Raw genomic sequence first — 17,886 nt, forward strand, 5'->3', positions numbered from 1 at the left:
AATAAAAGAGGACTTCTAATCAACAGGCTCGGGATTTTAGTAGCTTGCTATTGACTTAATAATTTATATATTTGTATTTATATATTTTATATTTAATATATATAGAATATAAAAAATTATTATATTATAATTTGTGTTAATATATTAAATATAAATTATATTTTTATTTTCATTAAACTCATACAATTTTATTAAAATTTTAAATGATATGATTTTTTAATTTTTTTAATTATTTTCCTACTATGTTTAAATTACTAAATCTAGCTGCCATTCCTGTCAAGTCACCTTACTCACATAATGGGCTTTTTATGGTTAAGCTTTGGCAAAACTAAAAATTTGAAGCAGCCAATGAATCAATTTGGCCCAGCCTTTTAGAACAGTTGCAAGGTGCAGCAGTTGCTCATCTTATCTATTGATATGCAAAGGTGCATATCTGAAACCCACTCGAATAAAAAGAGTGAATTACCATCTTTGGGTTTTTTTTTTTTTAATAAACATTGTGTCATGAAATCTATAGTATACATTATTTATTTATAGTTAAAATTTATGTTACTTGGGCTCAAAATCAATATTGGATAAGAATTCGTCTAATTTTTTTAAAAATTTTTTATAAATTTTAAAGTCAGAGTTTCATATTGTACCTATAAAATATGTATTAAATAAAGATTTCAAAGAAAATGAAAAGTTGGACCAAGTTATTTATAATCATACCGAACACAAGTGAAAATGAATTTATGATCATAATCAAATTATTCATATTAGAGTTTATATTTTATTAAATATCAAGTTTTTTGAAATTAAAATATGAATATGTAATAATGAAAATAATGCATCATTTTACGAACTTGACAAATAAGACTATGAATATCATATCTGGCTGCCTCACTCATGGCTGAATCCTACGGGTTAGCCACAAGGAGAAATCCGAGTGTATTCTATAAATAGGACTATGATTAATTTTGCTCATGAATAGCCTCAATCAAGCCTCCCTTTCCCTTGAATTCCATGTGCTGTTCTCCATGGTAGTTGCAAGCTACAAGAATTATTCAATCAAAAGAGTCCACTAGGTTCTGCAAAATATTAAATGGCTCTCCAGCATAATTCCACAGAATCTGTTGGTGACCACAAGCATAGAATCCTTTTACGTGGTTGACCCATCGGCACTAGCCCTTTTATTCGAAACTGAAAATCCACCACCACTTGTTGTTAATCCACAACTCAGTTTAAATAGGCTCATTTTGCTTCACCGTATCAGCTTAAACTGTGTCTTTAGAAGAAAATTTGTGAACTTCTCTTTCACATTAGCCATGCTGGAAGGCAAGGCAGTCATTGGAGAGACTGATATGCTTCAAACCATGCAGCAGGATGCTCTTGATCTAGCTGCAAAAGCCCTTGATTTCTTCGATGTCACGGAGGCTACTGGGATAGCACGATTCATAAAGAAGGTAAAATAACAATTAGACATGATTTCAAAGTTTATGGAAATTGTACAATTTTGAGCAAGAATGACTGGTAATTCATTGCAGACTGAACCAATTCCATTCCATCTGATGTAGTTCACAATCTTTTGTCATGGCTTGTTCATGAAGGCTTTGTATTTGATGCAGGAATTTGACAGAACATATGGACCTGGGTGGCAATGCATTGTATTAACTGATTTTGGTTCATTTGTGACACAGTACACTGGCTGCTTCATTTATTTTTGCATTGGCAGCCTTGCAATTTTGCTTTTCAGGGGTTCTGCTGTTCTAGAAGCTGAAGCACACAAGTTTCCTGCTTTAAAGACAGTGAAAGCATAGCATTTACTTACATTTCTTTACTTCTTGTACCAACTTTTGAAGTGTAGTCCAGAAATATTATCATTAAAATTAAAGAAAAGAAGCAAAGAAGGAAAAATTTCAGCTTCAGCAATGTATGTTTTTTTCCATTTTATTCTCTATTTTTTATCTCATTGCCTTTAATGGCATAGGATTGTGCATCAGAATTTATTTTTTTCCCTTGGAGATGAAGAAAATTTTGGTTTTCCAGCAATGAATCATATCCGTTTATCCAATAAACAAAAAGCAGTGTTTAAATGTGGATAAGAATGTGTCCAGGTCAAAAATTTACAAACCATAGACTCTATTTCATCATTCCCTGAAGTAAATGCCTGGTAGTAACTTTCTTTGAAAAAAAAAATGTGGTCAGTGAAGCAACCCTGGCAGTGTCAGCCAGGTGAATTGATTGCTGCAATAAGAGATCGGGATTTTTTTTTCAATTTTGTTGTTGAATGTGCTTTTTCCTTGAAACATATCAGGATAGTAGGCATTAAAACAAGAAGAATGTTCAAGTTTTAAAAAATGCAAGTGGCATAGCTGCAGGATTAGAAAATTTAACCTAGTCTTTCTACTAAAATTTAGATTTGCAGGTGCCAGGGAAAGAGAAGGATCACTATTCAGTTTTGGAACTGGGCCCTTAGTGCTAGTAATGGATGGAAAAAACCACTTGTTATAGAAGAAAACATACATTCATATCTAAATGAATTTGAAAGTGAGCTGTCTTAGAGATCAAAATCCCATTATGTTCTTTTCAGTATATACCTCTCTCAGTCTTTTGGCTATGTTCATTGCTAAGGATTGCTATAGACTATTGCTCTTTTTCATATGGTCACACCATTGCAACAAAAATAAGCTCATTTTAAAACAATGGAAGCTATTTTAAGGCCTCCAATTTCACATGAAAGATTGATTTTTTTTTTTTTAACAAAGGAGATCATAGTTTTATTGAAGAGATTAATGATTTTAAGATTTGAACTTCAAACCTATTGAAAGGTTACATAAACCAATTAAACTAAGACTCGAATTTAAAGGTTGAAAATATTATTGATATAGTTGTAGATTCAGCATTTTTTAAAACAAAACCGGAGGCAGAGTCAAAACAAACAATACTCTCATACTGAATCAGGTCGTTAGAAATGGTATAAGAACATGCGCTATTCTAAAATACCCGAACATACTGGACCTTCAGAGTCTACAGCCGCACTTTCACCAAGTAAATTCTACATTTCATAAGCATTTTTCACCTTCTCAAAATTCAAAATCATTTTGATTTGGCTTTGGTGAAGTCAACATAGCTGTATAAAGCCTCAGCCTGTCCTCCCCCAATGAATTACTCCTGGACAGTGGCCTCCGAGGCCTAATAAACGACAGCGAAGTAAGCGTTAACCGGTGCCTATATCTCCTCCAGGCCAACTGAATTGCCACAGCTGCCCAAGTCCTCCACCCGGGAGAATAATACCTGGCACTCCTCTTCACTCTTTCATTGACAAACGTGTACCTAAAATGTTGTGTAACATATTTGACATCTTCAGCTTCCAGGCCAAATGCCTCAGTAGTTTCAAGAGTTACAAGTGTTGAAGATGATGGTGGGAGCCTTTCGATAAATGGTCTTCGAAGACACCATGACAAGAGCTCATCACCGCTGAAATTTCCAGGGCCTAACATGCAGCAACTTTTCACACCATCTCGGAGAACTTGGCTACTTTGAAGATGTCCCCTTACTACAAAAAGCATTCTTTGTACCGGGTCACCTTCTCTGGTTATCTACATTAATACCAATGAGTAAGAACAATTTTTCTTGTTCAAAATTAATCCTGCATGAATGACATAATTAGTATATATGTTACTGCTACTTTCCATGTCTGATGCATATTGACGGACATGGATACGAAAGTTCGACCTGTCAAATATATGAAAAAAATTTTAAAAAATGAACATAACGCTACCTAAGTGGAATATAAACCCAGATCCGACACTCACTTCAAATCTAAGGAGCCTAATAATTAATGTCTTACTGATGCTAAATTCCTCATTTATTTCAAGGATCGTTTTTTCTTGAATTTGTGTGAATATTCCAATTCTCAAGTCAAAAAGATTAAAATTTGGTACTTACAGTTTCTCCTTTGGTGAAAATTAGAGACTTAACACGATCACATATATTCTCTAGGACCAAATCATCCATGTGTTGGAATAATGGTACCTGGAACAAACTTAAAATTATCATAAGCCAATTTTTGTAGACAAAGTTCATAAATATATTGTGACATTTTAATCCTACATCAAGATATTTTAAAAATCTGTTATAATATATAAATAAATATTTAAACTCATATTTATAAGATATCTTTTGTGAGATAAAATCGTAAGATTTCGGATTAAAATAAATAATATCTCATAAATATCTCGTAAATTGAGTATGAGTTTTCACATAATTAGAATATCTAAGATACATAAGAATCTGTCTAAATAATATTTAAGTATTTCAAACTTTTAAAATCAAAATTCCCAACTCTCTTATGAATTAAAAGAGAGTTGTTTCAATGTTACAAAGAGTAGCTCTAAAACAAGTTAGGCTGGATGATGCTTAGAATTTGGAGCTGAAAAAATGAAGGAATAAAGGATGATAAGAAAAATAATGTAAAAACAAAGCTTTAATTTGTATGAAAAAAAGAAAAAAGAAAAAAAGATTACTGTGATAGATGGGGTCCTGCCTCTGAAAAAGATGCATAAATCGTCATACTATTTTGTTCATGATTCAACTATTGTCATGTACCTTTCTGTCAGTTAAAAGGGATAATCTTCACCCAAAATCTGATTCCTTCTTGGCCCATCAAAGATGGAATTTTTTGAACCTGTATTGTATTAGTAAATTTTTTTTATATGATCATCTATGATTAGTGTGTTACCTGTCTAACTAAATCCAGGCAAAGATGGTACTTGATATCTCTCCTAAGCCCCTCAGGGAGGTTCCTGATCATCTCACATTCATCGACGCCGCGCATTGCCGCCCACCGTTGTCGCTCGTAGTTCCGAACCCTCTGCCGGAACCCTGAAGGCAGGCGCCTCTTCCTCATCCACCACTCTATATTCCTCATCTTCAGCTGCATTGCTTGTTTCTTTGACGTAGTTGCATGCAAAAACACCTGCACAGACAAGCCATCCAAAACAAACAAACAAGCTCATATGTTAAAACAATCTTTCTAATTTCTTTTTCCTTTTATTTATTATACTAAAAAAAAGTGAAAAGCTAGCTATAGAATTGGTGTGGGTTACTGACAGAAACTGTCTTGTTTTTGATGTAAACAAAATTGTCCTATGCATGTCTGAACATGAAATTATCAATGATTTATTCAATATCATAGGGACACATGGAATCCTTGATAGGTTCCACCTAACCTTGGAAACCTTTGGTTGTATCATTTATGCTTTGGTCAAAACCAACAGTTTCTCAAGGCCTTAGTGTTACATCTACTTCAACTTCACTGTCATCTCCAGTAACATTTTCTCTTTAAAGTTCTTCAATTTTTCGACTACAAAGATTTAATAAGTTTTCCTGTCTGCATCCGAAGTTCATCGAATGCAACTACAAAGTGAAATAAGATCGAGGAAAATAATAATTGCTTGTGTATTTACCTTGATGTTTCCAATTAACATTGTGACCAGAAGAAGTCCACTGGTAAGAACAATGATGTTGAAAACAACTTCTAGCCATTCTGTTGTGCTTTCCAAGTTCCCAAAAGTGCTGATAATTAACACAAAAAAATTGGTAATTAATATAAGAGAAAAGTAAGGTTCTGAAATGAAAATTCGAAGTAACTTATGCTGTTGCTTGATTTCGATACGTGGTGGGAGCCCTCTCATTGTCAGAAATTACGTTTTATGACTGGATCCTGACGCGATGGAAGGGCTTTCATTACGTATCCAAAACAAGCCTGAAGAGATGAGACACTGAACCTGAGAGTCATGAGGCCCCAAAAGATAGGAAAAAGTATCTTTTCAAGGCGACTATCATTTGTTACAAGCTGAACAGTCCATTTATAAGCTCCATAATCATAGTTATCAGGACTATCAATGCATGTGCTTCTTGCTTGCTTGTTTTCTGGCCAAGCCACCCTTGCTCTATCCCTGACCATACTACTTGTTCCATAGTAAATTGGGTCTTTGCAAGCCAATAGTCTCAGGTCACAACCCTCTACTCCTCTGCATTGCTCTTTTAGGCACTTTGCTGTCCTCTGGATCCCTAGCAAGTACCAGCATGCCCCCGCAGCCTTTGATGCACCGATTATCGGGTTGAGATAGAGGGAAATTAAAAACAAAAAAAATCAATAACAATAAAAATGTGAAAAAAAATTGAACAATATTGGACTGAATTCATGAAGCAAAATTAGAAAAAAATTTTCTTTCATCAAGTTGCTAGCTAGTCTTAGTTTAAGGTACATGTTTTTGCTATTATAAATTGCTTTGGCATTAATTCCCAAAAGTATTCTAATTAAAAAATAATTTCACAAAAGGACAACTACTTGAATTTATACTGTACCTTTTACCGCGAACATGAATCATGAATTAATAAATAGGACTATGGTGGATTAAAAACTCAATGTCATGTAGCACTTTTCGCCTTTGGGAAACATTTTTTAATTCCCTTTTGTGTCTACTTTTTTATCTTTTATTTTTTGACACTTAGAGATTATTAAAATCTGATCCGTAAAATAAAAAATTTAATATTTTATCAATAAATCACATGAAATTATTGACAAATCTTTAATTACTTAAAAGACTTTATATCAACCAACAATTGTTCAAACTTCAAACTTTAACTTTATCATAAAAATTGAATACTCTCACACTTTTTATCTAAAAAGTATAAGGATGTTCTTTTCACAAATCATTTCAAAAATTGTTGTTTTTTTCTTTTTATAAACTTTTTGTTACTAACGACAAAGAAACAAAACGTAAAAAGGATCATGACTTTAAAAAGAAAGTGAGATTACTATTAAAAGAATTGAAACTTGGCATTAAATTGAAAATAAAGGTAATTAAATTAACTTACATGTGAAGCAACAAAATAAGCAATCATATTGAGAGCAATCCCCCACCAAACGGTTCCAAAGATGTAACCGGAAAGGTTTTGCATACAGCGTAGGAGGCAAACCGAGTGGTAGATCTTCGGAAGGTATTGAAAGAGGAAGATAATCAAGAACACTGTCATTGCTATGGTTATCGATCCCTTTTCCAACAGAGATGGAATTGCCACCCATAATACAATCTACATTACATTTCAAATTCATGTTAACCATGAGAATTTGATACAATCATATCATATAATTTAAAATGTATTTTGATTTTAGAAGTGTTCATCAGTCAGGTCTGGTCAAATTTGGGCCAAGTTTCAAAAATTTAAAATTTTCCAAACCCGATCTCAATTAAAAAAAATAAATTTCAAACCTACCTATTAAACTTAATTTATATAATAAAAAATTAAAAAAGTATGATTAAATTAAGTTTAATAAGATTATATTTAATTCACATATATTTAAAATTTTAAATTTAAATTTAAATTTAACAAAATATATATAATTTTTATTTTTAATTTTTTATATAATTCACATATATATATATAAATAAATAATATCTATATATTGTGAATTCATACTAAACAAGGTCAAGTCAAGCTAACATTTTAAAATTTTTGTTTAAGTTTCAACCTAAAATTTAAATTGGCCCAAAAATTGTGTCAAAACCCATTAGATGAGTTTTAATTTTTTATCCAATCTCTTTCAAAACGTAAATGAGCTGTTGGATTAGAACGAGTAATTCGACCCTTAAATAGATTTATTTGATTTAATAACCAATTTTTGTCTATTTACACTTTTTTTATAAAAAAAAATCATGACTTAAAAAAGATTAAGAACAAAAATGATAAGCGATGAAAAATCAAATCCTAACCTTTATTATATTTTAATTTAAGATATTTGTGTTCGACAAATTTTAAATGTTTTCAATATGCATATTATAAAAATATTATGTATCCGTATCTGATATCCTAAATGCATGTAACATAGATTTTAATAATCAAAATTAGTATTGAAATGTCTCTTAAAATCAAAAGTGGGTTTAGAAAAAGCAATTGGGAATTTTTTTAAAAAGGACTAGTGAGAGTGAAAATAGAGGCTGTGAGAAAGGGAAAAATATGAGATCTGGATCCCTTTATCAGTAACGCACTGCTAGTCAAAACTTTTGAGAGAATTCGATATTGAAACAATCATTTTATTCTTTTTGTCATTCCTCTTTAATTACTAATGGACCAGATTTTGTCTAAATCGAAAGTCATTTTTAGCATTAATTTATAGTAAATTTTAATGATATAAAGCTAAGGACACCATTTAATTAAACAAAGGAAAATTATATATATTTTAAAAGTAATACATTGTAGATTTTTAAAAATAAAAATTCTCTTTTAATAAAATTATGATCCAGCCATAATATGTACCTTCCTATACTATAAAAGTGGATCTAACAATATAAAAAATGATATAGTAATATGATATGTAAATAAGATATAAATGTGATACGGTTTAAAATTATAATAATAATTATATATAAATTTAATAAAATAAAAAAATTTTATTTTATATTTTTATATTGATACCAATTATGTTATATAATTTTCATATAAAATATGATACTAATATATAAATTTTAATATTTTATATGATATAAATATACAAATTATCATGTATATGTAAAAATCCTCCTTTTAGTGAAATAAATTAAGAGAAAACCTTAATTTACTAAGAAACAATGGAATATGAGTCAAATTAAAAACAATTTTTTGTTATTTTTTTAATATCCTAGTATTTGAAAACAAAGGACAGTTGAACTCATTTTTAATTTATCCAAGAGAAAAAGAATAATTGATTGATGTCATCCTTTTGGTTCAAGTTTTGAAGTAAAGATATTAATATATAAATAGTTTTTTTTTTTGTTTTTATTAAAGTATTATTTCTAACCAGTTGGTAACCGTGCATGAAGCACGAGAGCACTTCCACTTGAATTATGAAAATAGTAGCTGTTATCACTTTGGGAGACAAACTATTCTTCTTCTTGAAAATTTCCCGAAAGATTGAAAAAGAAGTGATACAAAATAAAATAATGATGTAATATAAAAATATATAATAAAACAAAAAATAATGATAATAATAATGAAAAAAAAAAGTCTAAACAATTGTGTAACATGATATTTAGACGAAAAGTTTTAAATTCAAATATTGAGAAATTTTTTATTTTGAAATTTTTTATTTCTAAATTAAATTAAAAATAAATATAATAGGGAAACTCAACATTCAAGGGTTTAATGATTATTATCTCGCCTTTTATACATAAAAATTTGTTAATAATATGTATCCAAAGAAACAAAAAAAAAAAAAAAGGAATGGTATCTTATTATTTTTTGCTTGAATGTATTTTTACAAAACAATTAATCTTCCCTAATTTTTTTCAGATTTTGTAAAGGAAGATGTTCAATTATTCTAATTTTTTTTTTGGAAAAAAAGTAAAGAAAGCATGGGTAAAATTAAAAAAAAAAAAGGAAAAAAGAAAACTTACCTCTAGTAATTAGTATTATAAATATTTTTTATGAGCATAAATTCTAATAATTAGTGTTTGTTTTCGATCGAATTAATAAATTTAAAAAAAAGTTTGTTTTATAAACAAACAATGAATTTTTTTTTTAATTTCATTCGAATAAAAAGCTGTCACATGTTTTATGTTTTATTATTTTTTTATTATACTCTGTTAATTTACTAATTTTGTATTTAAAATCTAAAAATTTCTCTTTAAGAAAATCCCTTGCATTTCTAATAAAAGAGAGAAATAATTGAATGAACCCCTAAAGCCACATCTTAGTCAACAAACCACTTTTAAATGCATGGCCAATAAATTATGATTTAAACATAAAAAAATAACAAATTATAACAATGAAAGAAGATAAAATCTTTTGAACCTTTTATTCTTCCTATTTTATCCTTTCTTAAAAATGGAAAAACGACATAGTTGCATCACATGTTTGTTACAGTGCCCAAGGGGTATTCTTTTGCATGCAAAAAAATTATTAAAGGCATGCACTTGTCACCTCATCTAACACTAGTTAACAAAAATAAATAAATAAAATAAACCTCCAATGAAGAACCATATAAAATCTTAACCACTCTCTCACATTAATTAATGAAATAATAACTGATAATTAATATAGTATTTATTATTTTTAAAATTACAACTAATTAAAATTAATAATTTTAAATATAATATAATGATATGATATTAAAATAATAAAAATTTAAAATAATATAATTTAAAATTTTAATAAAAATAATATATATTTTATTATTTTATATTTGATATATTAACATAAATTATAATATAATAATTTTTATATTTTATACATTTTTAATATGCCACAGATATAATATGAATCCATAAATTGTTATATCTGCGTTTCTTGCACAATTAACATTATTTAATACCATTATATTTTGGTTAATATATTTTTTGAATATAATTATAATAATAATGGGAAAATGATTGGATTGATTTATATTAATAAAAATAATTAATTTACCTGGGGTAGGGGTAGGATTACTAGGACATCAAAGAGGAATCCCTTCTTGGCTTTCAAGTACTTAAAGGCCACGCGGCGAGCAATGGCTCCACGGGGCCTAGCTCCTCCAGCTTCACCTTCGCCTTGGTCTTCACCACCGTGGTCATTGCGTTGGTACGATGATTTCTTGGCCATCTCCAGTTGCAGCCACATGTTCCAAACATGCAGGGCGTCGGTCATGCACCGGAGCACCGTCACTGTGATGGCGAGCCACCCGTCGACGAAGAGGCACATACAAGTGTCACTTATAGAGAGAGCGTAGAAGAATAATGGGTCAACAAAAAGGCCTGTGGCACACACAAGGAGGAAAACCCTATTCCATTCTTGAACCCATTTGGCTCTTGGGTCAAAAACTTGCCCCAACGACCAACTTTTCCGACGAGAACCGCCGCACATGAAATACAAGCTTCTTCTATCACCTGAACTCTCTTCTTCATCAACTTCATCTTCCAGTAATTCATCTTCTCCTTCTTCTTCTTCTTCTTCTTCATCATCATCATCTGTAAAATATTGCATGTGTGTTGCACGTGAAAGTGAAAATTCATGTTCACTTGCCATTGAAATATGAAAGAAAGAGTTTTTTTTTTTTTTTTTTGATTTATTGAGAGATTGATATTTGAGGGAGAGAATATAAGCAGGAAATTGTTAAGAGGCATAGAGTGAAACATGTCCCAGAAATGACATGATAATTGGAAAGACAGTAATATATGTACGGACAAATTTCTGAATGTACTTTAATGCCCTTGACATATGATGCATTTTGTCTTTAATTTTCTTTGTCTTAAGATTTTTTTTCTTATAAAAAATTTGCTAATATCTGCATCTTACAAGTACAATTTTTTTCTTATTAAAAATTATTAGATGGATATAACATATATCCATTAATATATATATATATGGGAGGAATCAAGTTACATAAATTTTTTTATTTTTTTTATATATTTTTAATAATTAATTTTAATAAATTTAAAAAATGAGAAAAATAAATCCAAAAAATTTAATCTCATTTCTTAAATTTATTAAAATTAATTATTAAAAATATAAAACTAAAAAATTTTACAATGATATAAGTTGATTTTTCTTAATATATATAATGGAATATGAAATAATTTCTCACATATAATTAGTTTGGTTTGTAAAAAAAGAAGTTTTTTTGTCAATCAGAAAAAAAAGAAGGTTTTTTGTCAATCAGAGTTCATTATTATAAAATATTATAAAAATAAAATTTTAAATATATTAAATCGGTATATAAAATTAAATTTTTAATATCATTTGAAAAATTAAATTTAAACAAAGCTTAAAATTTCTCTAATCATATTATAAAAAACCATGAAAGGCATTTCATTTAAATAGTTTGGTATTTGGAGATTTAATCAAAGGAATGTGCTTCAAATGATTAATTAGGTTTTTGCTTTGTCAATAATTTCCAAAAAGAGTAAAGTTTAAACAGCTTGAAGGTCTGAGAACAGCTAGCAAAGCAGATGGAGGCACTCCTGTCTTGTCAAACTTTTTATTTATTTATTTTTGCTGAGATTCTGTAAAAAAACAAAAAAAAAGAAAGATCTGCCATCATCAAATGCCTAGGTGTCACTTATCACAATGTGTAAATGAATTCTTTTCCATGAGCATCTGTTCATGCTTTGGCAAAGATGGGTTTACACTTATACTTTTACTTCTTTGTTTCAGTATACACTTTTACATATGAAAATCTTTTCTGTAAAACTCAAAACGATAGTGTGAAATTCAAACTCAAAACTACATAATTTTTTTCTTAGTTTTGAGTTTGAGTTTTACACTATTTTTTTAGGTATATAAGAAATATGATCACATAATAAAAAATGTCATCATACAATTGAGCTCTGAAGCAAACAAGATTCAATGTTAAAATGACACTTTAGCATTAGATTTATCCAATTGTCAGATTATTCATTCGATTCATGGTTGGTTTGGTTTAGACTTGATTTTGAACAAAAAATTTTCAAATATTAAATTATTAATATAAAATATTTTTAATCTAATTTTAATTTGGCATGTTTTTTTAAAAATTAAAAATTTAATATTTTAAGAGTTTATATTTAATATATTGTCAATGTATATATTTTATATTCTGTCAGTAAATTAGATTATATTATCTCATTAAAAAATAAATATCAACATTTGAAATAAATATACAAAAATAAATATTTTTTAAAAAATTAACTCATTAATGAGATAACATCATTTTATTTATTTCATTAATAAGATAACATCATCCTGTTAATTGATAATATATAAAATTTATGTATTAATAATATATAAAATATATATACTGACAGTACATCAAATATAAATTAACGTTTTAATATCCTTTTTAAAAAAATTTCGAGCCCCTTACCAGATAAGCTATGCCAAGCCTTTAAAAAATTGATTGGACTTAATTTGACTCATAAACACCTCTGCTTAGTGTTGTGAGAATCTTTTGTCTATGCTTCTAAACAACCTTAAGTACAATCTAAAATTCTTCCCAATAAAGAATGTTTCGAAAACATTTTACACACATAATATGCTATAGATTGTTGGTACATATATGAGCACTATCATGTGTAGCTTCTTAATTTTGTCTAAATTCTTTTAGCAACTTTTTGGAGGCATTTTGCTAAACCCATTCACACGAGGGCATGGAAAAGCTCAAGAAGACAAGAGAGTGCAACTCCCAAAGTAAAAACAAAAAGAAATTGAAATAAAGAAGTGAAAGTGTAAAGTGAATATTGAGAACTTAGTTTTTGCGTGTATATATTTTTGTTTTTATATAAATAATATATTCCATTTTCAATCTTGCAAAATTTCTTAGGTAAATTCAAGTACAACAAAGGGGCACAAATTAGACATTGGCAAAAAAGAAAAAAGGACCCCTTTTAAAAAAATGTGATTCCATTATGCTAGACATTTGCAGATCATCTTTATATATATATATATATATATATTAAAAAAAAGCTTAATTTAAAGATATAAATTGTTTAAAAATTCAGGATTTTTTTTATAAAAAATATTGTAATGCAATGATAGAGAAAGAAATTACAAATATTGATATTTAAATTACAAACTTACTTGATTTCACTTTTTAAAAGTGATTGTATGAATTAAATAGGACAAACGTCGATTTAATTATCTTTTTATTTGATAAATTTGGAAATTTTTATTATATATTTTATTATATGAATCTCACTTTTGATGTGTGTTTATCCTTTTGATTAATAAAAATGAATTTAAAAAATATCTCAAGGAAAAGATGAATGTTTTATGCAAAATTGAATTTAGGAAATTATTGTGCTTCAATTTCTGTCTCTTTCGTGATATAAAATTTTCTCTTCTTATTTGTTCTAACTTGATAAGAATGCTTTCAATCAAACAATGGTCTAGAAAATTTCTCAATTATTTGCAATGTCCACAACATAAAATCCAGACAAGGAAATACTCCCTTCATTTTTTTCACCCATGTTTCCTTTGGTGTATTATAACATTTAAAGTAAGATTTCTTACCAAAGTAAAGGCACCATGCATTAAAAATAACAAAAAATAACCCACAATTTTAAGACAACCAAAAGAAATTAAAAAAATTTAGTAAAAAGAAAAAGAAGATATACTCCAAACTTTATTTTATTATTTCATTCAGTTATTTTTTAAAAAGTGACATTTAATAATTATAAAATTTTAATTTTAATATCCATAATTTATTTTTTTATTTCTACATTGTGATATTTTTATAAAAAAATGCATACAGTAAAAAATTATCTATTTTTAACCAATATTTATTGTCTTCATATTGTCAATCATTGCTCTCGAATTTCAAGACAGGCCATAATTGGTAGGATCAGAATTCAGAAACTAGAAAATGTTTTCTAATCATTTGCCCCACCAAGATTGTTGTCCTCATAACGTTACCTATAGCTTTCAAAATTTAATGAAAATAATGATTAATTGTTTTCTCTTGGAAATTGAAAAAAAAAATAATATTCTGATACCTTGGCTAGTTTCCTTGCTCTTTGGTCTTTCCCTCTCAAATCTTAGATGATCATTAAATGTATTTCACGGCCAACATACACAATATTGTTGGGTTTGATTTTTAAAAATCCATTTTTAATATATAAAATATTATCCGTATTTAATTTGAAAGGTTTTGTAAATATAAATATAAATTTTAATATATAATAAAAACAAATACTTACAAATTTCATTAGATGTTGTAATTTGAAATTTTTGAATTTCCAATTTTGAAATGATAATGTCGGAAATATAAGATGATATAGTATTATGATCTCCAATTGCACAACTTACTTAATAAATCATAACCTATCCAAAAAAAATCTTGAAAAACAATAATTCATCAAAGAAGGGAAAGTTTGTAGAGAAAACAAACAAAAAATTGAAATGATTTACATGGAAGGGGTACTTTGGGAAAAAGGAAAGAAAAAAAAATGAAAGTAAGAGAGGCAATGAGGAGGGTGAAGAAAGAGACATTGAGATAGGAGTGGAAGTGGATACGATCTTGTTCACATAAAAGTTTAAGCAACACAGTTTCCATGCAACTTCTTATATTTTGTTTGTTTCTTCATCAATTATATATGTATAAAACATAATAACCATTCCATTCTCAAAATGGTTTATTGGGCAAAGGGAAGTTAGCCACTCCATCACTTCTCATCCTCTTTTTCTGTTGGCCTATCATTATTTGCAAAGAAACAATAATATCAACAATAATAATGGATTCAGATTTAATTTAATTGATTCACGTAATTATTTTTAAAATGTAATATTAAAAAGTTTGGAGTTCAAGATAAAACTTATGTGAAATTCATTAAGTAAAATTGGTGAAGTTTTTTCTTAAAAATAATTTAATAAAAACTTTAATAAAAAATTAAAATTTATAGATTGATAGAGTTCAATGTGAAGATCAATAATATATATAAAAATATTAAAAATATTATTTATAATTCAAATTTAATCAATACTTTTTAATGATAAAAATTTTATCAATATTTTTACTAACAATATTTATCTAAAAATATATATAATTTTTTTCAAAATTTACATACTTAATTATGTAATAGGTCTTTTTTAATTTATCGTTTTAATTTTTTATTTTAGTTCTTGTTTAATTATTTTAAGTAGGGAATTTTACAAATTTCACCTAAATAACTTTATTTAAATCTTTTTTTGTGATTCAAATCACAGCACTTATAATTTCTTTCTTTATTCAAATTGCATTTTTTTTTTATAAAAATATAATTAAAACAACACTAATAATAATAAATTCTTAGTATATTTCTGTCCACATATATTGTTAGGTGACGAAAACAACAGTGTGAGATTATTGGAATAAATATGGACTATTGTAATCATAACAAAATGTTTGATTATATAAAACAAGAAGAAAAAAACACAAAGATGTTCTTGATTGAATCCTTTGATCACTCCTAGCTGGCTAAATGTTAGGAAGAAAAGATATTCAATTCAAACTCAACTTTTTGACTGAAGACTGGTTAAATTTTTTTAAAAAAACTTTTTATAATACAATCAAGAATATCATAAATTTTATTTGGGATTAATTTCCTATTTATGTGATTATAAAGGTATACTCCTAACATCGGTCTTAAGTATATACATTTTTATTGAACAAACAATGTTTGAGTGATAATCCGACGCTTTGAGCGTAAAGATATTTGCATTTATAATAAGCTAAATACTCAATTATTCAAATTTTTTATTAGACTTGTTTAAGAGTCGGATTATCTGTTCAAATTTAAATGTCCATTCAAGTTTTGAGAGGATTTGGACAAAAAATTAAAACCCGTTGAATGAGTTTAGACACAATTTTTAAATCTATTTAAATTTTAAACTGAGCATTGAATAAAATAATTAAAATTAAAATTCAACTCGACCTAGTTCGAATTCAATATATATAAATTTTTTATTTTTATATATATGTGAATTATATATAAATTAATTCACATGTATATAAAAATATAAAATAAAAATTATATATTTTATTAAATTTAGTTTTTATTTTTATATATTTTTTATTTTTAATTTATGTATATAATTTTTATTGTTAATTTTTATATATAAGTGAATTGAATATAATCTCATTAAACTTAATTTAATCACATTTTTTTAAAAAAATTATTATATAAATTAAATTTAATGGATGGATTTGAGATTATTTTTTTTTTAATTTAAACTGAGTTTGAAAAAATTTTGAGATCCAAAATTTAGAGTTGACGAGAACTTAACAAACATATAAACTATTAATATCAAATATGAATTTAGCTTAAATTTGACCTGATTCAGTCTCATGAATACCTCTACTTTCTACATATATATTTTTATTTTCTTAAGTTTATAAAGATATTTTTGTGTACGAAATACCAATATTATTTTTTGATGATACTTCCAAATCTTGATCTATATTCATGGTCATTCACAGCAGGCAGCCAGCGAAATGTATAGGATTATTACTGTTCCTCTAGAACAATTTTCAAAGTATAATCTCAAAGAAAATTATTAGGCCATTGTTCAAGAATATGTTTTAATTTATTTCTTTGTTCATGGTTCATTATATTCTAGTATCCTACACATAAAGGAATAATTCATCCCGAATTTAATATTAAACTCTACTGCGATGAAGATATTGTAAGAAAAATCATGGGAAAAATAGCTTGACAAATTTTTTGAGATTTAAAGGATCAAAGTACAATTAAACCCCACCACATGGTTTATTTAGAATTTTAAATTAATTTTTATATTTCTTGTTTACGAATAATTGTTAGTATTATAAAATTTCAGTAATAATTAAGAAGAGATTTGATTTTTTTTTTTGTTTGATGTTCACATAATTTTTGATAGCAATTAGAATAATTCAAGGTAAGGGTTCTCTCCAGCTAAGAAAATCAGATTTTTGTATGGCCCAAGGAGAAAGAACATTATTGCTTTTCATGTAGATTTTGTACAAAAATGGGAATCTAATTTCGGCCAAAGGCAATCTCCTTTTTGCTAAGACTTTGGGGGTTCAAGAAAATCATTATTTGTCCAAATTTTGGCTCTATATCTGACCATTGGCACAAGGCTTACATCCTCCCATGTGAATCCCTTCATGTTGCACACTGCCATGATTGAGGCAAAGATTCTTGTTCTTATCTCTTTCAAATCAAAAATCAGAAAGAAGAAATATATATAAGATAATTATTTTATATGTTAGTGGTGAAAGTTTTAAATTTCACAAATAAAATTAAAATATTTTCTCATGACTCATTATTTATTATATTAATTTATTAATTATATATATTTTAAAATGTCAACATATTGCAATTTTTATTGGTAATTTAGAATGTGATGCTTCTTACATTAGATAGAAATATTTAATTATTGATAAATAAA

General features: G+C 27.4%; 2 protein-coding genes across 3 annotated transcripts; one reads left to right on the forward strand and one right to left on the reverse strand.

The window, feature by feature from the left end:
- The first annotated feature begins 1,062 nt into the window (after positions 1-1,062).
- Positions 1,063-1,932, forward strand: LOC111288500 (uncharacterized). The gene is made up of 2 exons (XM_022879405.2): positions 1,063-1,445; positions 1,608-1,932. The coding sequence occupies exons 1-2, from the start codon at positions 1,308-1,310 to the stop codon at positions 1,797-1,799; spliced, it is 330 nt and encodes a 109-aa protein (XP_022735140.2). The 5' UTR covers positions 1,063-1,307; the 3' UTR covers positions 1,800-1,932.
- An 809-nt stretch (positions 1,933-2,741) lies between these two features.
- LOC111287520 (cyclic nucleotide-gated ion channel 4-like) lies at positions 2,742-11,152 on the reverse strand. 2 transcript variants are annotated; one of them, XM_022878137.2, is made up of 7 exons: positions 10,435-11,152; positions 6,868-7,083; positions 5,772-6,085; positions 5,451-5,559; positions 4,724-4,960; positions 3,931-4,017; positions 2,742-3,581 (listed from the first exon to the last, which is right to left on the reverse strand). In XM_022878137.2, exons 1-7 carry the CDS (start codon positions 11,029-11,031, stop codon positions 3,066-3,068), a joined length of 2,076 nt encoding a protein of 691 aa, XP_022733872.2. In that variant the 5' UTR covers positions 11,032-11,152; the 3' UTR covers positions 2,742-3,065. The 2 variants fall into 2 exon arrangements, with proteins under 2 accessions (XP_022733872.2, XP_022733873.2); XM_022878138.2 differs by lacking the exon at positions 3,931-4,017 and having other exon boundaries at positions 2,933-3,581.
- Positions 11,153-17,886: the final 6,734 nt, after the last annotated feature.

This window comes from Durio zibethinus, chromosome 4, assembly GCF_047325235.1.
Source record: "Durio zibethinus cultivar Kanyao isolate XHJ-2024 chromosome 4, ASM4732523v1, whole genome shotgun sequence".
NCBI lineage: Eukaryota > Viridiplantae > Streptophyta > Magnoliopsida > Malvales > Malvaceae > Durio > Durio zibethinus.